Source organism: Sciurus carolinensis, chromosome 9 (genome assembly GCF_902686445.1).
Source record: "Sciurus carolinensis chromosome 9, mSciCar1.2, whole genome shotgun sequence".
Lineage (NCBI taxonomy): Eukaryota > Metazoa > Chordata > Mammalia > Rodentia > Sciuridae > Sciurus > Sciurus carolinensis.
Window position 1 is genome coordinate 70,852,087 of NC_062221.1, and position 21,813 is coordinate 70,873,899.

Genomic DNA, 21,813 nt, shown 5'->3' on the forward strand with positions numbered 1-21,813 from the left:
TTGGACAGAAGGGATGACCAACTGATTGTCCCCTTGCCCAAATGGTACCTGCCTAACTCTAAGGGTGGCCCATTTGAGATTTGAGATTTCTAACTAAAGCTCAGGCCAGTTAGGCCAAACTACTCACTTACTGCTGCTTTTGGGTACCTAAGGCCACCAGAGGTCTTTCTTGGTGGCTCCAATTAGAAATGCCAGTTGAAGTTGTGTATATATTGCCACATTTTATATATGTAGGATGCACATTTTTTCACATTTAACATCTCTGAAACAAAGCTACTACAGTTTCATTAGCATCATTTTCCCTTTCTCAGAGGCATATAATAACAATGTCTTGTGCTCCATGAAATACTGTCACAGGTTGGGTTCTCCAGGAACTCAAGTTGGAGATGGAGTTAGTACAAAATGTTCACCATGGAAGAAGCAGAAGAAGCTGGGGTGGGTGGGTGGAGCCCTCAGGTTATAATAAAAACCTGACAGCTTCTGGCAGCCTAAGAGCTGCTGTTATAGGTGACCCTTGCATAAATTGCCTTGCTCAGGTTTTGATGGAGAACACTCTGAGAATAGTCTGACCTTGACTAGAGAACTGAGATGAACCCATGAGGGGGTTAAAAGCTAGAGGCTCTGAGCTAACCAAATTTTCCACTTCATAATCAAAATGAAGGAGGATTTAAGCAACACATTTGCTTTTCAGCCACAGGAAATACTTTTTAGTCAATCAGTTTTAATTCCACATTAATTTTAACTGTGCCATGCAACTAAAGTACTTTGAAGAAATGTTTACTGTAGTAGATATTGTCAGGCTCCATGCATTTTTTGGTACAGTGCTCCCTCCCCGCTCCTAGCCAAGGAACAGTTCTGACCAATGACCCTTAGAAGCTAGAGAAATATCCCAGCTCCTATAATTACCCCCTCTAGGGGTACAACTCTGGGACACATAATCTATACTGCCTACCAGTGAAGTTTCATTTACTAAATAAGACACTCTATTCACTTTTCTCCTTCATCTTAGTTTCCCACCCTGCCCTCCTTAAACAGAAACCCTGGTGTTTGCTAGGATCACCTCTCAAATAAATTATTTACATTTAAATTCTCATCTCAGAGTCTGCTTTCAAAAGGACTCAAACTAAGACACTGGCCAAAGCATAAAAAGTTAGAAATGTAATTCCTTGTATTTCTGACTCATAATTATGTCTTTTCTGATATTTTTACTTGCATTTAAACTATTTATGAGCCCCTGTACACACCATCTTCTTATCACTGTACATAGTAGTTACCACATAGGGGTGTTTAGTATATGTAGGTACAAAACTGAGCACCTTAGGAGTGTGTCCTACCATTGAAAACTCTTGGATATCCTTGGTGTAATTAAATGTCTGAGTGAGAAGGAGAATCAGTAAGGGAGCTAGAGAAAGTTCATATCTTTTGCAAATAAGAAACTCAGTCTCCTGGTGTGAAGTGGAATTACATTCCTTTTCGAAAGAAACTTTGCTCATTTCTTTATTATTTTATCTTCTCTCCTTTTCCAGAGACTGACTCTCTTGGAAAAAACTATAGTTGTCAAATTCCTATTAATCTCAATGACTTCAAAATTTTAAAAAATAATGAGACTCGACTGTTTGAAGTCCTCCAGAATAAGTTTGGCTGTATCTCCACCCTGATGTCTCCAGCTCCAAAAGATAACAGCGAGCCTCTTGGCCAAAAAGTCTTCAGAAAGAGCCTGGCCCCAGGACTAGAGTTATCTGTCTGGAAGGGTGACCTCAGCAGATGTGCTGTTGATGTTGTGGTGAATGCAGCCAACGGAGACCTTATACATGGGGGAGGCCTGGCCTTTGCCCTGGTGAAAGCTGGTGGCCCTGAAATCCAAGAGGAGAGCAAAAGATTCATTGCCAGTCACGGCACAATACCAACTGGTGAGATAGCTGTCACTGGAGCAGGAAAACTTCCCTGCAAAATGATTATCCATGCTGTTGGACCTCGGTGGGAAGAAAGGGAGAAAGAGAGATGTATCAGTGAACTGCACAGAGCTATTACAAATGTTCTGGAGTTTGTTTGTAAAGATAAGTACATTAAGACAGTAGCAATTCCAGCCCTGAGCTCTGGAGTTTTCCAGTTTCCTCTGAATTTGTGTACACAAACCATTTTAAGAACTATCAAGTTTTATTTCCAAGGGAAGCAGGTGGTTGGTAATTTGAAAGAAATTTACCTGGTGAGCAATGAGGACCCTACTGTTGCTTCCTTTAAATCTGCTTCAGAATCCATCCTAGGAAGTAATGAGCTGGGCTCTTGGAAGCGTCAAGAAACCACCCCACCTTTCAATATGACTCTTCAAATTGCCCAGGGCCTGACTCTCCAGATTGTCCTGGGCCACATTGAACTACAGATGGTAAATCTTTGTTTCTATTTTCTTGCACTGCCAGGAGGAAATCCTTGAATCGTTCAATACCTATTGAGAGGTTTTAGAATATGTACTATGCATTGTTGTTTAGAAAGCATCTTGTTGGGGGTTAAGAGTGTGCTCTTCACAGCCAGGCTACCTGGATTTAAATACCTGCCTTATCATTTACTAAATGGGTGACCTGAAACAAATTAGCTTATCTTTTAGTTTCCTCATCTGAAAAATGAGGATAACTGTAGTACTTATATCACAGAGCTGGAATCAATACCCACACAATGCTTATACTAGTGCTTTGCACATGATTAGTGTAGTAATTTTAATTATTATTGCTATTGCTGATATTGTTAGGCACTGTGAGGAATGAGAACAACTTATGATCCCAAGGAACTTAAAATCTATTATATTCTTTTTATCTAAAAAGTTCTTTATTTGGAAAAATCTCATTGTTGAGACAAACCACCTCAACATTTCTGAAGCAGCCTATCAGTAGTAATGTAAAATAATAGCAGACCAAGAAAGTTTGTTTCTGGAGATGTGAGTTTTGAATCTGTTCTTAAGTTGTGATGGTTGTGAATTGGCAGGAGGGAAAACTGATTGGAGACCTTCTTGAGACTTGATCAAAGACACACAGGAAATAATGAACTTGGCCAGAGTGAGTAGACACAAGTGGAGCTCAAAGTCAAATTCTGTATATATAGCTCTGTGACAGAGACTGTGGAAAATACAAGGTGTAACTTAGCATTTAGCTGGGGTTTATTGGGCACAAAGGCCAGGGCCTTGGGTGGGGGTTGAGGAAGTCAGGGTTACAGGAAATTCAAGAGTTTATGGCCTAATTCAGCTCCACTGCTAGGTAGAGAGCACCTGAGGAAGAGGATCATGGCTTGCTCATTTCTGCAGTCCCAGGGCCTTATCTGGGCATGCATCTGGGTGTTCAGCAAATTAATGATGGATAAGTGGAAGGGACAGCAAGGAGCAGGAACTGTAACAGAGGGAGAGAAGAAATATAAGATTGTATTCTTTTTTGTTTGTTTGTTTGTTTTTTGGGTGGAGGACTGAACTCAGGGGCACTTAACCACCAAGCTCCATCCCCAGCTCTTCTTTTGTATTTTATTTAGACAGGGTCTCACTGAGTTGCTTAGGGCCTTGCTAAGTTGCTAAGGCTGCCTTTGAACTTCATGATCCTCCTTCCTCAGCCTCTCAAGCTGCTGGGATTACAGGTGCACGCCACTGTGCTTGGCTAAGTCTGTATTCTTTAATTAAATGATGTCTTTAATCACAATCAAATTGACTTAACCCCCTAATAAAACAAATGCCACTTATTGTTTATAAGAAAATTATAATGAAGACTGAAGGGGCTATATGATTTGCAAAGTTATTAATACACCGATTCAAAATTAAAAGGAAAGCATACCAGTTGAATAACTTATCCCTTTAACTGAAATTTTAGTGCATTTATTTATTGCCAATAGAATTAGGAACCATAAAATTTAAGGGATACCAGTGACTCCAAATGGCAAATTCTGATTGCACTCTCAAAGTGAAACACTTATTAACATCCATGAGAAATACCTAAGTTACCCCCAAAGGGAACCAAAGATGATTAGAAGCTTTGGTGGAGGAGAGGACACAACCCTTTAGCACAGTTCTGAGAGCTAAGAGATGGTATTATTTAAAATACCACATATATGTAAATAGTCTGTTTCCAAAAACATAGATGAAGAACTGGTAGAAGTGGTTGGCTGTAGGATGGGAAAATGAGTGGGTCTGGAGATCCCATCCAGCAGGAATCCTGCTTTTCATTGCGAATCATTTTGCTTCATTTGTACTTTCTTTAACCATGTATTACTTACCTTAAAACAAAAACATTTGGTGGTAGAAATCTTCTAAGAAAATTAATGTCCTCTCTGTTTAAAACAAAACAAAGCAACCTACACAGAAATAACAAAAAAAGTGATGGTGGTACGGCAGAGAATGAAACCACTTACTGATACAATTAAAAAATAACACCAGGAATGCTCAGAATCTGGAAATATAGGAGACGTAATCCAGCAAGGGGCTAATAGATATTTTACAATAAGAATTATTTCATCTATATCTGTACTTAATTTTTGAATAGGACAGATAACTTCATGGCAGTTAAATGATTGCACCTTGGGAAATAAGATTTTCTAACCATTATTAAATGATTTTTTGGGGTTTGGGATCCTCAAAAAGCATTTTTAAAAGCTCTTTTAGGAAATGAAGATTTCAATTAGGGATTTAACAATGAATTCTGTGCTGTCTTCCCTTTTCAGACAAATGTAATTGTTAATTCTGTAACCCCACCTCATCTCAGAGGTGGACCCGTGTCAGCATCAATTCTACAACAAGCAGGAGATGAAATGGCATGGAACCTCAGGACCCAAACGACTAAACCATTGCCACATCCCCAGTTGGTATTGGTCACAGAGGATTTAAATTGCCCTGTCAATATGTATTACCCATGTACTGTGGAATTCAAGCACTAACATCCATATTCAGTAAGTTCAGAATGGATTTACCTTTATGCAGCTCCTGGTCAAACAAGTCTGTTAAATTTCCATTATTTCTTAACATGTATGAAATGTTAAGTTGCTTATGACCCACATTTGAGCCTGTAAAGTTACCTAACCCTTGACTAAATGTGAAGTGAGCATCCTGCACTAGGTGCTGAAACACAGAGCTTCCTCAGCCTGTTCACCTGTTCACCTCACCATACCCAGTGACCCTGTAGCCTTTTCCTAATAGGCATGATGTTCGGCCCCTGCGTATTTTCCTCTATGGTTTAAATTCAAGAAGGAGCTGGGATTTCCCTTCTAGCACCATTCCAGTCAAATCTATTACCTGTGGTCTCTTCCTACCTGTGCCTGCGGTAGATATTGGCTCTCTAGTCACCTTGTCTTCTAAGGCCTATAGTAGACAAGCTTTAAAGAATAGGGAAACCGACTCAGATATGGAAAGAGAGAAGTTTAATCCCCTTTGCCTTTGTTTTCTTCTACACCATTTCTTGCCCTGTCATAGCTAGAGAGCTCTTTTATTCCAAATTGGTCCTCTATGCTTCAATCTTCCACATCCTTCTTTCCACAGACAAACCTCTGTCATAGTAATTCAATATGATGTCAAAAAGTTGATAGATGTTTAAATCTGTCAAAAGTATTAGTACTTCTACAGGAGAAATCATGTAATAGATCCCAGTGATATTGAATAAATGCTGCTTTTTCTTTTAATCTCTATCGTCCTTTATTTAACTGTCTAAGAACTCTTTATGCTAACTTAGAAGGGGCTGGGGGGCAGAACAAATTGATAGTTGAGCTCTAACCGAGAAGATGGGCAAGGCTACATAAACCAGTAGAAATCAGTGCCCAATGTCTTGAATAGCCCACAGGGGCTCAAATACTTCAGTTTTTTTCAGTCATTTCATTTCTCATTATCTAATTTTGTAGCTGTAATGGGTTCTCTATGGAAGCGGCCTATCCTGCCCTCTGAGGAGGCATGGACATGACCCTTCGTAGAGGTTAGCATTGTAAAATATGAACAGAATCAAGGGATAAGTGAAGTCTTATTTTTGACTCAAAGAGTGATTTTAAATTTATGTTTCTCTTATAGATATTGGAAAATGCAATGAAGCAATGTTTGGAAAAATGCCTCAAGCCAAATATAACTTCTATTTCTTTTCCTGCCCTTGGGTCTGGAAACATTGGTATAGAGAAGGATATAGTAGCAAAACTTATGTTTAATGAAGTGCTAGCATTTTCCAAAGACCATTTGGAAAAACAACTAACTATAAACTTTGTGATATTTCCAACAGATCTGGAGACATATAAGGTGAGTTAATATGTTAGAAATGTCCTATAGTTTGTCAGGCATGGTGGTGCACATCTATAATCCTAGCTACTTGATGTTCCCAGTGGATTCTTGTAAGCCAATGTAAGCTGCTCCAGTACACTGCTGTGCCTCCTCCACAGCTCCCTGGCAGGATAGTAACAAATGACCCAATGAAGTAGCTCACCTTTTTGGCAAAATGAATCATCCTGTGCTTTGAATAAAGACTGCCCATTTCCCCTATGCAGAAGACTATTACTGGGCCCGCACGGGTATCCTGAGAACTTTCCTCAATTCTGCATGAAGTGTCATGTCCTTACAAGAGGAATTAACCACATCTAGAAAAGAAGGTTCGTCTTCTTCAACATATAGACAAAACTGTACTCGGCAGTTCAAGGAAAGTGGAAAGATCAAGCACACACTGAGGGCTCCCCTTAGGGTTAAGCATAAATATTGGCGCCATCATATATTGGTCTGCCAGGCACTGTGCTAAGCAGAAGCTCTCTTTACATTCATCCCATGATAGTGCGATGAAGCTACTATTGGCATTTCCATCTCATGGATGGGAAAACAACTCTGGATTTGATATGCACACAGCTAGTAAAGGGGCTAAACCAAGATTCCAACCTGGGTCTGTTTATTTGCCCCCAAAGCCTGAGTTCTGAACTACAAACCAAGAACTTGAGAAATAATACATCTTTCAGTTTTGTAACTCAATGGAAAGGATTATCTTATCCAGTAGTTTACATCATGTAGTGACTTTTAGCCATTTCTGCAGGCTTTTTTCAACATTAACACCTACCTAATATTCACATGGAATTATGAAATGTGTGCATGCATTTATATACACCTCTGACTTTCTAATAAGCTCCTCTTTTCTTCCTAAATAAGTCTTACAGTGAGAAGTGTGTGCATAGAAGATCAATGGCAACTTACACAGGTCCTCATGAGGATGTTACCTTGATAGTGTCCCTTTATTCCAGAAAATGGATTTGTCAGACATTTAGGGTTGACCTGACTCAGGAAGACCAATCTACACTTAACTCACAATAAAGTGATACTCATTTTCATATACTAATATTTTCCAATTCAGACTCGAAGTGAAGAAATAATTCCCCAGCTGACTAGAATACTTGCATTCACCAATATTTCATGATGGTAAGAGTCTTGGGTAGAGCTGAGTATCTATAAAAGGCAATGGATTGTTATTTAACAAATATTTATTGACTATCAACCTTGTACCAGACCTTGTATCTCAGAATAAGGAACCTGCTCCAGAACACGTTACTGACATCTCTCAGATAAGGTGTTGGTCACTAGTGAACAGAGCTGGAGAAACACTGCCAAATTCATGGCATTGGACCCCACTTTTTCAAGATCTTTGCAGACCATCTGCTTGTCATCCACACATTCTTTCTTCAATGTCATCACTAGTGATTTAGTTCCAGTTTTTCCTTCACGTTCAATTTCAAAGTCTTGCCTAATTATTTCTTTTTTTAAAATTTGTTCCTCCTAGGTACACTTTGACCAGTAGGGTCTATTTTGACATATTATACATACATAAAATAAGTATAACTTGTTCTGATTAGGATCCCATTATTGTGGTTGTACATGACGTGGAGTTACACTGGTCGTGTATTCATGTGTAAGGATAGGAAAGACACATCTGATTCATTCTACTGTCTTTCTTATTTCCATTCCCTCTCCTGTCCCTTAATTCCCCTTTGTCTAATTCATTGAACTTCTGTTCTTTACTCCCCATCTCCTTGTTGTGTGTGGGCATCCACATATCAGAACATTCTGCCTTTGGTTTTTTGGGATTGTCTTATTTCACTTAGCATGATAGTCTCCAGTTCCATCCATTTATTTCATTCTTCTTTATGGCTGAGTAATATTTCATTGTGTATATACGTATCACATTCTCTTTAGCCATTATCTGTTGTGGAGCACTAGGTTGGTTCCATAGCTTGGCTATTGTATATTGAGCTGCTATAAACATTGAAGTGGCTGCATCACTGTAGTATGCTTATTTTAAATTTTTTGAGTGTAAACCAAGGAGTGGGATAACTGAGTCAAATGGTGGTTCCACTCCAAGTTTTCTAAGGAATCTCCTCCATACTGCTTTCCAGAGTAGCTGCACCAATTTGCAGTACCACCAGCAATGTATATGTGAACCTTTTCCCCTACATCCTTGCCAACATTCATTGTTACTTGTATTCTTGATAATTTCCATTCTGACTGGGATGAGATGAACTCTCAGTGTAGTTTATTTATTTATTTATTTTAAAATTTATTTGTATTGTAAACAAATGGGATACATCTTGTTTCTCTGTTTGTACATTAAGTAGAGGCATACCATTTGTGTAATCTTACATTTACGTAGGGTAATAGTTTTTGATTGATTCTGTTAATTTTTTCCTTCCCCCCCAACCCTCCCACCTTTCTTTTCCCTCTATACAGTCCCTTCTTCCTCCATTCTTGTTCCCCTCCCACCCCCCATCATCCGCTTATCAGCGAGATCATTCTTCCTTTGGCTTTTTGAGATTGGCTTATCTCACTTAGCTGGATATTCTCCAATTTCATTCATTTGCCTGCAAATGCCATAATTTCATTATTTTTTATGGCTGAGTAATAGTCCACTGTATATATATATATACCACTGTTTCTTTATCCATTCATCAATTGAAGGGCATCTAGGTTGGTTCCACAATCTGGCTATTGTGAATTGAGGCAGCTATGAACATTGATGTGGCTGTATCTCTGTAGTATGCTGATTTTAAGTCCTTTGGGTATTGGCCAAGGGGTGGGATAGCTGGGTCAAATGATGGTTCCATTCCAAGTTTTCTAAGGAATCTAGACACTGCTTTCCAGAGTGGCTGCACTAATTTGCAGCCCCACCAGCAATGTATGAGTGTACCTTATTCCCCACATCTCTCCAACACCTATTGTTGCTTGTATTCTTGATAATCACCATTCTAATTGGGGTGAGATGGAATCTTAGGGTAGTTTTGATTTGCATTTCTCTTATTACTAGAGATGTTGAAACATTTTTTCATATATCTGTTGATTGCTTGTAGATCTTCTGTGAAGTGTCTGTTCATTTCCTTAGCCCATTTGTGACTGGGTATTTGTAATTCTTGGTGTAGAGTTTTTTGAGTTCTTTATATATTCTGGTAATTAGTGCTCTATCTAAAAGTATGAGTGGAAAAGATTTTCTCCGCTCTGTAGGTCTCTCTCTTCACAATGCTGATAGTTCCTTTGCTGAGAGAAAGCTTTTTAGTTTGAATCTATCCAGTGTTGATTCTTGCTTTTATTTCTTGTGCTATGGGTGTTCTGTTAAGGAAGTCTGATCCTAAGCCGACATGTTGAAGATTTGGACCTACTTTTTCTTCTATAAGATGCAGGGTCTCTGGTCTGATTCCAAGGTCCTTGATCCATTTTGAGTTGATTTTTGTGCATGGTGAGAGATAGGAGTTAATTTCATTCTGTTGCATATGGATTTCCAGTTTTTCCCAGCACCATTTGTTGAAGAAGCTATCTTTTCTCCATTGCACATTTTTGGCACCTTTTTCTAGTATTAGAAAATTGTATTTATTTGGGTTTGTGTCCGTGTCCTCTATTCTGTACCATTGATCTACTTGTCTATTTTGGTGCCAATACCATGCCATTTTTGTTACTATTGCTTTGTAGTACAGTTGAAGTTCTGGTATTGCGATACTCCCTGCTTCACTCTTCCTGCTAAGGAATGCTTTAGCTATTCTGGGTTTCTTATTCTTCCAGATGAACTTCATGATTGCTTGTTCTATTTCTGTAAGGTACGTCCTTGGGATTTTAATTGGAATTGCATTGAATCTGTATAGCACTTTTGGTAGTATGGCCATTTTGACAATATTAATTCTTCCTATACAAGAACATGGGAGATCTTTCCATCTTCTAAGGTTTTCTTTAATTTCTTTCTTTAGTGTTCTGTAGTTCTCATTGTAGAGGTCTTTCACCTCTTTTTTGAGATTGATTCCCAAGTATTTTATTTTTTTCGAAGCTATTGTGAATGGGGTAGTTTTCCTAGCTTCTCTTTCTGAAGATTCATCACTTATGTATAAAATGCATTGGATTTATGAGCCTTGATCTTATATCCTGCTACTTTACTGAATTCACTTATGAGTTCTAAAAGTTTTTTGGTGGAATTTCCTGGTTCCTCTAATATATAATCATGTCATCAGCAAATAGGGATAGTTTGAATTTTTCTTTTCCTATTCGTATCCCTTTAATTTCCTTGGTCTGTCTAATTGCTCTGGTTAGAGTTTCAAGGACGATGTTGAATAGAAGTGGTGAAAGAGGGCATCCCTGCCTCGTTCCAGTTTTTAGGGGGAATACTTTCAGTTTTTCACCATTTAGAATGATATTGGCCATGGGCTTAGCATAGATGGCCTTTATAATGTTAAGAAATGTTCCCACTATCCCTGTTTTTTCTAGTGTTTTGAGCATGAAGGGGTGCTATATTTTATCAAATGCTTTTTCTGCATCTATCACAATAATCATGTGATTCTTGACTTTAAGTCGGTTGATATAGTGAATTGCATTTATTGATTTCCGAATGTTGAACCAACCTTACATCCGTGGGATAAAACCCACTTGATCGTGGTGCACTATCTTTTTAATATATTTTTGTATGCGATTTGCTGAGATTTTGTTGAGAATTTTTGCATCAATGTTCATTACGGATATTGGTCTGAAATTTCTTTCCTCGATGTGTCTCTGTCTGGTTTAGTTGTCAGGGTGACTATTGGCTTTCACAGAATGAGTTTGGGAGGGTTCCCCTCCTCTTCTATTTCATGGAATACTTTGAGAAGTATTGGAATGAGCTCTTTTATAAGGTTTTGTAGAACTCGGCTGAGAACTCATCTGGTCCCAGACTTTTCTTATTGGTAGACTTTTGATGACTTCTTCTATTTCATTACTTGAAATTGATCTGTTTAAATTGTGTATGTCCTCTGGTTCAGTTTAGGTAATTCATATGTCTGTAGAAACCTGTTGATGTCTTTGAGATTTTCTATTTTGTTGGAGTATAGATTTTCAAAATAGCTTCTAATTATGTTTTGTATTTACCTCGTGTGTCTGTTGTGATATTTCCTTGCTCATTCCAAATTTTAGTAATTTGAGTTTTCTCTTTCTTCTCTTTGTTAGTGTGGCTAAGGGTTTATCAATTTTGTTTATTTTTTCAAAGAAACAACTATATATTTTGTCGATTTTTTGTTAATTGTTTCTTTGTTTCAATATTGTTGATTTCAGCCTCTGACATTAACTATTTCCTGTCTTCTACTATACTACTTTTGGTGTTGGTCTGTTCTTCTTTTTCGAGGGCTTTGAGCTGTAGTATTAAGTCATTTATTTGTTGTTTGTACTTCTTTTGTTGAATGCGCTCCATGAAATAAATCTTCCTCCTAAGTACTCGCTTTCATAGTGTCCCAGAGATTTTGATATGATGTTTCTTTGTTCTCATTTACCTCTAAGAATTTTTTAATTTCCTTCCTGATGTCTTCTGTTATCCATTCATCATATAATAGTGTATTATTTAATCTCCAGGTGTTGAAGTAGTTTCTGTTTTTTAATCTTTCATTTATTTCTAATTTCAATCCATTATGATCTGATAGAATACAAGGTAATGGTCTCTATCTTCTTGTATTGCTAACATTAGCTTTGTGGCATAAAATATGGGTCTATTTAGAGAAGGATCCATGTGCTGCTGAGAAGAAAGTGTATTTGCCTCTTTGTTGGATGGTATATTCTATAAATGTCTGTTAAGTCTAAATTATTGATTGTGTTATTGAGATCTATGGTTCTTTATCAATTTTGTTTTGGAGGATCTGTCCAGTGGTGAGAGAGGTGTGTTAAAATCACCTAGTATTATTGTGTTGTGGTCTATTTGATTTCTGGCATTGAGAAGGATTTGTTTGACGTGTATGAATGAACCATTGTTTGAGGCATAGATATTTATGATTGTTATGTCTTGCTGATTCATGCTTCCCTTAAGCAGTATGAAATGTCCTTCTTTATCCCTTCTGACTAGTTTGGCTTGAAGTGCACGTATCTGAAATGAGGATGGATACTCCAGCTTTTTTGCTGTGTCCGTGTGCATGGTATGTTTTTCCCATCCTTCATCTTTAGTCTATGGGTATCTCTTTCTGTGAGATGAGTCTATTGCAGGCAGCAAATTGTGGATCTTCTTTTTAATCCAATCTGCCAGTCTATGTCTTTGATTGATGAGTTCAGGTCATTAACATTCAGGGTTATTATTGAGATATGATTTGTATTCCAGTCATTTGGCAAACTTTTTTTTTTTAACACAACTTGTTTCTCCTTTATTTGGCGTTCCTTTAGGGTAGTTCCTCCCTTTGCTGATTTAGATCATTGTTTCATCTCTTCATCATGGATAATTTTGCTGAGAATGTTTTAGTGCTGGCTTTTTTTTTGTAATTCTTTTAGCTTTGTTTATCATGGAAGGATTTTATTTGTCGTCAAACCCGAAGGTTAAGTTTTGCTGGGTATAAGATTCTTGGTTGGCATCCGTTTTCTTTCAGAGACTTGGTAAATGTTGTTTCCAGGCCTTTCTAGCTTTAGGGTGTGGGTTGAAAAAATCTGCTGATATCCATATTGGTTTCCCCCTGAATATAATTGATTTTTTTCTCTTGCAGCCTTTAAATTCTGTCTTTATTTTATATATAGGTATTTTCATTATAATGTGTCTTGGTGTGAGTCTGTTGTAATTTTGTGTATTTGGAGTCCTCTAAGCCTCTTGTATTTGATTTTCCATTTTGTTCTCAGATTTTGGGAAATTTTCTGATATTATTTCATTGAATAGATTGTTCATTCCTTTGGTTTGTTTCTCTGTCCTTCCTCTATCCCATAGCTTCTTTTAAATTTGGCCCTTTCATTGATATCCCTAATTCTTGTAGATTCTGTTACCTGATTTCTTACCATCTTCTCTGTTTTTCACTGGTTTTCAAGGTTAAATATTTTGGTCTTCAATGTCTTGAGGTTCTGTCTTCCAGGTGTTCTATCCTATTGGTTATGCTTTCTATGGAGTTCTTAATTTGGTTTATTATTTCCTTCATTTCAAGTATTTCTGTCTGATTTTTTTTCAGTATCTCTAACTCTTTATTGAAATGATCTTTTGCTTCCCACATTTGCTCTTTTAACTGTTGAGTGGTGTGAATCATTCAAAGCCTGCATTTGCTCTCTGATCATTTTAATTATGTACCATTCTGAACTCCCTTTCTGACATTTCTTCTGCCCTGCTGTCCATTGGATTTTATTGCTATACCCTCTAGGTTTGTTTGGGACATTTTCTCCCTTGTTTTCTCATATTGCTCAGGTATCTACCCCTCTAGTAGTGAAACTGTGAGACATTGCAGATTTCCTCTATTGACTAATATTGTCTCTGTAGATTTCTAATAACTCAACTCTAGCCTTCAGTAGCCTGAAGTCCTGGAAGGAACTTGATAATGTGGTGCTCCACTAGGAAGCTGCCCCTCTAGGGATGGTGGCCTTCAGGTGGGGTATTTCCCTGTCAGTAGGCAGAGGAGCCTTCCACTGTTGACTGATGGTCCGCCAAAGGGGGGACTAGACTGAAGACTGGGGCACGTCTGATCTGGGGCTGGTCTCTGTTCTACTGCCCTGGTGGGAAAGCCTTGCCCAGCAGGGAAGACTATACGGGTGGGGAAGTTCGTTGGGCAGTTCTCCTCCTATTAGTTCACCTTTGGTCCAGAATACCACCTGGACGGGCAGCCCTCCTCTGTGATGTTTCCAGGGGTTCTGTCCTACCACCTGGGCTGGGGAGCCTAGCCCATACGAGGGACTCCCTAGCTGAGCGGCCCTCTCTGCTACGTTTCCTGGGGACCATAGCTACCGCCTGGGCACTCAGACCCCCCACTTGCGTGGAAGCCTCTCGCTGTGCGGCCCTCCTCTGCATTGCTCCCCGGTTTGAAGGGTATTCGGCTCCAGCAGGGGAGTCTCACTGGGCCACTCTACTCCACAAAGTTCCCTGCATTTCAGGACTACTGCCCCATCCAGGGAACCCGACCAGTGGGAGAGACTCACCCGGTGGCTCCGAGTTGGTCCCGAGTCTCTCAATACCTCCTCTTCTTGGCTCCTGGGTCTTGTCAAAGGTCCTATAGTTTCCTGTAGGTGTCTCAGGAAGGGAGCCACCCTTCCGATGATGATGGCCACGCCCTCAGGAATAATTCGAAATGCCTGCACCAACCCTATAAAGCGCCTCTGGCTAGCTCCGAGAGGCAGGCGGGCTGGCTCCTCTGGCCGGCTTGCTCTGAGATGGCAACAGATCTCGGTGTGGTGGTCAGGGCGGGTCGCTCAGTGATAGTGTGTGTCTTGGCCTGGTGGGTTGGGGGGAATGGCTGGTCCGCCGCCCAGTCGGCAAGGCAGGCGGGTTGGGTGCCCGCCTGCTTCCTCCCTATGCAGGCGGTCTGACTCACCTGCCACTCGCTCCGGGACTGCGACCACCCAATGTTGGCGCCCGTCTTCGATGCAGGGCTCAGGTGTAGTTTTATTTGCATTCTCTAATTGCTAGAGATGGTGAAACATTTTTTCACATATTTTTTGACCATTTATATTTCTTCTTCTGTGAAGTGCCTGTTCAGTTCCCTTAGCCCATTTATTGATTGGGTATTTTTTGTTTGTTGTTTGTTTGGTTTTTTGGTGTTAAATTTTTTAGTTTTTTGTATATCCTGGCGATTAATCTCTAGCTGAGGTGCCAGTGGTAACGATTTTTTCAATTCTGTAGGCTCTTGTTCACATTCTTGATTGTTTCCTTTTGGTGAAGAAGCTTTTTAGTTTGCTACCATTCCATTTATTGATTCTGATCTTACTGTTGTGCTTTGGGAGTCTTAATGAGGAAGTTGGTTCCTAAGCCAACAGGTGAGAGTTAGGTCCTACTTTTTCTTCTATTAAGTACAGGGTCTCTGGTTAATGCCTCGGACCCTTAATCCACTTTGAGTTGAGTTTTGTGCAGGGTAAGAGGTAGAGGTTCAGTTTCATTTTACTACCTATAGGTTTCCAATTTTCTCAGCACCTTTGTTGAAGAGGCTATCTTTTCTCCCAATGTATATTATGGCGCCTTTGTCTAGTATGAGATAATTGTATTTATGTTGGTATGACTCTGTGTCTTCTATCTCTTCTATTGGTCTACATGTCTGTTTTGGTGCCAAAACCATGCCCTTTTTGTTACTATAGTTCTGTAGTATAATTTAAGGTCTGGTATTGTGATGCTTCATACTTCACATTTCTTACTGAGGATTGCTTTGGCTATTCTGAGTCTCTTATTTTTCTAAATGAATTTTATGACTGCTTTTTTATTTCTATGAAGAATGTCACTGGGATTTTGAGAGGAATTGATTAAATCTGTATAGCGCTTTTGGTAGTATGGCCATTTTGACAATATTAATTCTGCCTATCTAAGAACATGGGAGGTCTTTCCGTCTTATAAGATATTCAATTCTTCTTTCTTTAGGTTCTGTAGTTTTCATTGTAGAGGTCTTTCACCTCTTGTTAGATGATTCCCAAATATTTTATTTTTTTTGAACCTATTGTCAACCAAGATAGTTTTCCTGATTTCTCTTCCTTGATTCATCATTGGTGTATAGGAATGCAGCTAATATGGTGAGTGTTAGTTTTATATCCAGATACTTTGCTGAATTCTTTAATGAGTTCTAGAAGCTTCTGATGGAGGTTTTTTGAGTCTTCTAAATATAGAATTATGTCATTGACCTGCCTAATTATCTCTACCCTATAAATACATTCTGACTTTTAAAATGACCTTATAGAGAGACCTGATTTTTATCATTGTGTATGTCGGTTTTTTTTTTTGGGGGGGGTTACTTGAGATGAACCCAGGGGTGCTTATCACTAAGTCACATCCCCAGCCCTTTTTTTTTTTGCGGTGCTGGGGATCGAACCCAGGGCCTTGTGCTTACTAAGGCAAGCACCTCATACCGTCTGAGCTACTCCCCAGCACCCCAGCCCTTTTTAATATTTTATTTAGAGACAGGGTCTTGCTGAGTTGCTTGGGGGCTCACTAAGCTGGCTGAACCTGGCTTTGAACTAACGATCCTCCTGCCTCTGCCCCCCAAGCTGCTGGGATTACAGGGGTGTGCCACCACTCCTGGCTGGCATTTCTTATTAGTTTATTTATCAACAGATAATGTACCTCATTTGTTTTATTTCTAAGTTCTTGGATGGGGAAGGTAGGGAAGTATCCTGTCATAACCTCTCCAGGTAACTAAATATGGTAAAATCAAGGACTTTTTGCCCTGGAAATAATAGCTGCAGTTATAATTTTTGAAGAAAAAATCCAGGCTGGGGTTGTGACTCAGTGGCACAGTGCTCACCTAGCACACGTGAGGCTCTGGGTTCAATCCTCAGCACCACATAAAAATAAATAAATAAAATAAAGGTATTGTGTTCATGTACAACTAAAAAAAAATATATATATATATATATATATATATATATATATATATATATATAAGAACATGTCAGGACTGGGGTTGGGCTTAGTGGTAGAGAGCTTGCCTAGCATGTGTGAGGCACTGGGTTTGATTTCAGCACTGCATACAAATAAATGAATAAAATTAAAGGTCCATCAACAACTAAAAATATATATATTAAAAAAAGAAAAAAGAAAGAAAATGTCTATAGCTCAAGAAACTTCTTGTTTTAAAACTTAGAAGCAAAGCAAAATCACATTTTACCTCATTAATAGTACTTAATAAAGTACTGCCCATTGTATCAACTTTGAACAAGGAAGAGTACATATCTATAGCTTTAATTCATGTTAACATCATAATACCTGTAATAAGCAGATATGAAGGTCTGTTGAATGAATGGATGATTTTTTTGCTTTAGAATATACATTCTTATTGTTTAACGATATTTTGTTTTCCTTCCTATATTTGTGTCCTCTGTGTTCTAGTAGATTATGGTGCTGCACTTGCTGTTCTCTAGGACTTTCCTCAAATCTGCTTTTAGATTTGTTGACAGTGGGGATGAAGTCAAGTGTGTTGGGTACAGATAAACAAGATTTTGGTGGACAAGGACTATATCCCTGCTTATGACTGTGCTCTATTTTGCTATTGTAGGCTTTCATGTATGAAATGACAAGTATTCCAGAGTGCTGACTCTCAACATTTACAGTGGTGAGTAGGAAATCACAGGCCTAGAAGTAGAGTTTTCCCATTTTAGACTCATTCTGGTTTTTGTTTTTTGGAGGTGGGGTGGATACTGGGGATTGAACCCAGGGCCTTGTGCCTGTGAGGCAAGCACTCTACCAACTGAGCTATATCCCCAGCACTCATTCTGTTCTTGATCATCTAAACTAATGAAAGGATAAGGAGAATAAACCAATGGAGTTCCCTGTGCTCCTGCTGTGGACACCAACCTACTTTATACCTGACTGTGAGTCTGTTCTTGCTCAATCTGATTTCATGATACTGACAGAGAAGTTAAGTGTAAATGCAGTAGATAATCCACAGTGTGGGTAGTTCATTACAAATAAATGTTTATAATTTTTTTCTAATAACAAATTCTGCCCTCCCATAAACTGGCTAAGCTAGTCAGATGTTCATACCCAAACATTTACATGGAGTTATGCATTAGTAATTACAGAAAATGCCTCTCAGTAATAACAGATAAATGGGTTAACCCAATACTACCCAAACCTGAGTAGTCACTGGGATCATGATGGAAACTTCAAAAACACACACACACACACACACACACACACACACACACACACAGAGGGTGGGAGGTGTTAGCTCCCAACCCTACAGATTCAGATTCAGAAACTCTGAATCTGGATCAAGCAGATATTTTTTAATGCTCCCTAATCAGTGTGTGCAGCTGAATCAGGTTGAGAGCCCTGTATTAAAACCAGTTTCTGGTTGTTAGGGCGTGTTGAGGATTAGCTTTATCTCCTGACTTATTCCTTTAGTGGAATTTGAGGGAACTGAAATGGAATGTTCAGTGGCTCAGCATTTCGAAAAGTGACGAAGGAACTGAATAGAACAATAATTAACAAAAAAAAAAAAGCGAAGAAGGAGGAATTGACCAGGAATGTGCCTTTTATAAGCCTATCCATTGTCCGTAAAATGATGATAATAACAGGACCTATCATGAGGATAGTTGGAGATTATGTATGTAAAGATGGTCTGGAAATTACAAAGCATTAACAAATGCCAGGGAACAAGATGAGATGGGAAGGTGGACACACTCCCCTGGTGGCCGAAGGAAGAAGAGATTTCTTTTGACTGGGAGGGATCAAGAATGGCTTCATGGCCCGGTGTGGTGGCTTGGGAGACTGAGACAGGAGATTGCAAGTTCAAAGCCAACCTCAGCAATTTAGGAGGCCCTCAGCAACTCAGGGAGACCTAGTCTCTAAATAAATACAAAAAGGGCTGGGGATGTGGCTCAGTGGTGAAGCACTCCTGGGTTCAAATCCCTGGTACCAAAAAAAAAAAAAAAAAAGAAAAGAAAAGAAGGGCTTCATGGATAAGACCTGATTCTACATTAGGCTTTGAGAATGGCAAGGTTTTCAATGATCAGTGTATATGTGTGGAGGTTGTGGGTGCAGCACCCAAGAAACCCACATGAGCAAACAAATGCAGTGTATGTTTGGGGAACCACAAGGAATATGGGGTAGCTAGACAAGAGGAGTGTTAAGATGAAGCTCATACGGAAAAGGCGCAGTGCAAGGTCTATGTGTCATTAATCTGATTCATGGGCAAATGTCACCTTTTGTTTCAGTAATTCTTTAGGATATCTGTAAAGTAATTAGATAGCACAGGACAATAATTGACAGTCATAATGATTGATGATCCTCTCAGATTATTAAGCAAAGGTTAAATTAGTTGGGAAGGCAGAGAAGCATGTTTTCATTAGTATTATTTAGCCTAATAAATCGTTAAATGTGTTTTTGGTGCTAGAAGAGTATCTTTTAGTGGTCTGAACTTAGTTATCTAGATGAACAATTCTTCTTTCCTAATAATGACAGATTAATGAAGTCCCATCTTGCACATTTCAGATTTCTCCTAAAAAATAGTACAGCTCCTAAGCAAGGGTTTGAAACCACCAAAAAGTATGCTCCAATTAAAATATTTTTCTTACTACTTTCTAAAATTTTAGCTTATAAATGGAAAATATTTTAAAACTAAAACATGGGCTTTTATTTTTTCAGCAAGAAGCCTTCCTTCCCCTCTCAGTTCATAGTTCTATCCTTGTGCTTTTTCATAGTTCTTGAGGCTAACCAAGACACTATCGGGAGAAAGAAGCTTGTTCTCTTATTGTCCAGGTCACTAAGATAGGTGCCAATTATGCAAGCGCTGGAGTCAGATGTCCACACCATATTGACTTCATGACCAGCACTAACTGATTCTATAACCATGGGCAAGTTACTTAATGACACTCTGAGTCTTTACCAGTTCTCCTATTTGTACATGGGACTCAGTTGTGAGGCGTGAGTAAAATAATACATGTAAAGCCCTTGGAACAAGGCCTAGAATATAATATGTGTTCAACTTACTTTTTTCCCCCTCAAAAATTGTCTCTGAAATTCATCCCCATAAAGCTTCATCTGAGTTCCAGTTGCTCTGCATCCTTTCTGACAACTTGATATTGACAGAGTAAAGAATTTTGCCAGTCTGGTGGATGGTTTTTCAATTCCTGATTGCCAGTAAGAATAAGCATCTTTTTTTCACATAGCTTATGGGATCATTCAGGTTTCCTTTCCTGTGAAAACTTTGCCTGACTAACTACTGGGTGGTTTCTTTTTTTTCTTTTTCTTTTTTTTTAAATAATTTTAGGAATTCTTCATATATCCTAGATACTGCAAAATCTATTAATTTCCTCTCTTTAAAATTTTGTAGTTGTAGATGGACCGAATGCCTTTATTTGTGATTTTTATGTGGTGCTAGGATTGAATCCAATGCCTCACACGTGCTAGGCAAGCACTCTGCCATTGAGCTACAGCCCCAGCCTTTAATTTTCTCTCAATTAGTCCATTCCCTATTCCCTCCTCCTTTTTTTTTTTTTTTTTTTTTTGCAATTTGAGTTTCAGAGTCACCTTAATTATCTCTACCTCTTGTGAAGAGTACAGATGGGTGATTAGAATCAGGTTTTCCTTTCCTTTCTCCTAGAATGTACTATGTCCAGTAGCAGCAGTATCTAAGCTTTAAATGCTTGCTGTGGTGATGGAGAAGGGTGATGCCCAATTTTATCCTTTAAGCAGAAGAAGGCCCATCTTGTCTGATTAAACAAAGATAAGATATAATAAGGATTTCTGGGTAGTGGAATTATAGGCATTTCTTCTTTTCAGTATACTCTGATAAATTTCTAATTTTCCAGTTATAGGCATGTGTTACTTTTATTATCAGGGATTTGTGTTTGATTGTTTTTTAAAATAAGTTTCATGCCAGGCTCACACTGTAATCCCAGTGAATTGGGAGAGCTGAGGTAGGAGGATTGTTAAGTTCAAAGCCAGCCAGAAACTTAGTGAGTCTTAGTGAGATCTGTCTCAAAATATAAAGGGCTGGGGATGTGGCTCAGTGGTTAAGCATCCATGGGTTCAATCCCAGGTACCAAAACCAAAACCGAAAACAATTAAATAAATTTCACTCCTTGAACTCTATGGCTTTCAGAGATGTTTGATTTTAAACCTGGCAGAAGGAAGAGGTTAAGGAAAACTTCATTCAGCAGGAAACAATACTTAGTTACTATCCAGATTGAGATCACAAGGTAAACTCATCTGTGAATTGACAAATGCCACAGAGTAGAGGCCAGATATAATAAAGCCAGCTTCTTAGGAGCTACTCTGTGCTTCCAAGGAGGCTATAAATAATGCATGTTGTTTGTCTTTATAACCAGTGCAACTTTCAGTGCTGATAATGGTGAAGATATCATTGGGGTAAACACTAGCCATGGTGTTTTGTTCTGTACTATTTTAAAAACCACCAGCCTTCTATGGTTGCTCATGATAGTTGTTTTAGTTCCCCAGCGGACTAACGGGGAGCAAAGAGAAAATGGGCTTGAAGCTGGGTCTCCTGCCATTGATCTGATGGGATGCAACAAGGAAGAGATGTATGAGGCCAAAGCATGGATCCAAAAGATACTGACATCCCAGAACAACCACAGCATTGAGAATAGTCATATTCTCCACCTTGGGAAAAAGGAACATGACATTTTATCTCAACTTCAGAAAACCTCAAGTGTCTCCATTTTAGAGCTCATCAGTCCAGGAAGGGCATTTTTAGAGATCAGAGGACCCCAGGCTGACCTCATTGAGGTGGTTATGAACATTGAACATATGCTGTGTGAAGTTCAGGAGAAAATGACAAGGAAAAAGGAGCAAGACCTTTGGATCTTGTCAGGTGAGTAACTTCCTTTTTAATTAGGAGTCAGCTCTACCAACTGTTTCTTCTTTTGGGTGTGAGTGTGATTGTATGTATGTGGTTAAGAGGTAGAATGGAAAAGGAGAGAGCAAACTCTTCTGGTTCACTGTTAGGTTGTAAACTTTC

General features: G+C 38.9%; 1 protein-coding gene across 1 annotated transcript in view; it reads left to right on the top strand.

Moving 5' to 3' along the window:
- Positions 1-21,813, top strand: part of Parp9 (poly(ADP-ribose) polymerase family member 9) — a 38,371-nt gene that overhangs the window by 6,048 nt on the left and 10,510 nt on the right. Inside the window, 7 exon segments of the mRNA XM_047565484.1 lie at positions 1,527-2,383; positions 4,690-4,875; positions 4,877-4,895; positions 5,095-5,108; positions 6,020-6,238; positions 17,409-17,442; positions 21,286-21,666. Coding sequence (XP_047421440.1) covers positions 1,527-2,383; positions 4,690-4,875; positions 4,877-4,895; positions 5,095-5,108; positions 6,020-6,238; positions 17,409-17,442; positions 21,286-21,666 — 1,710 coding nt within the window.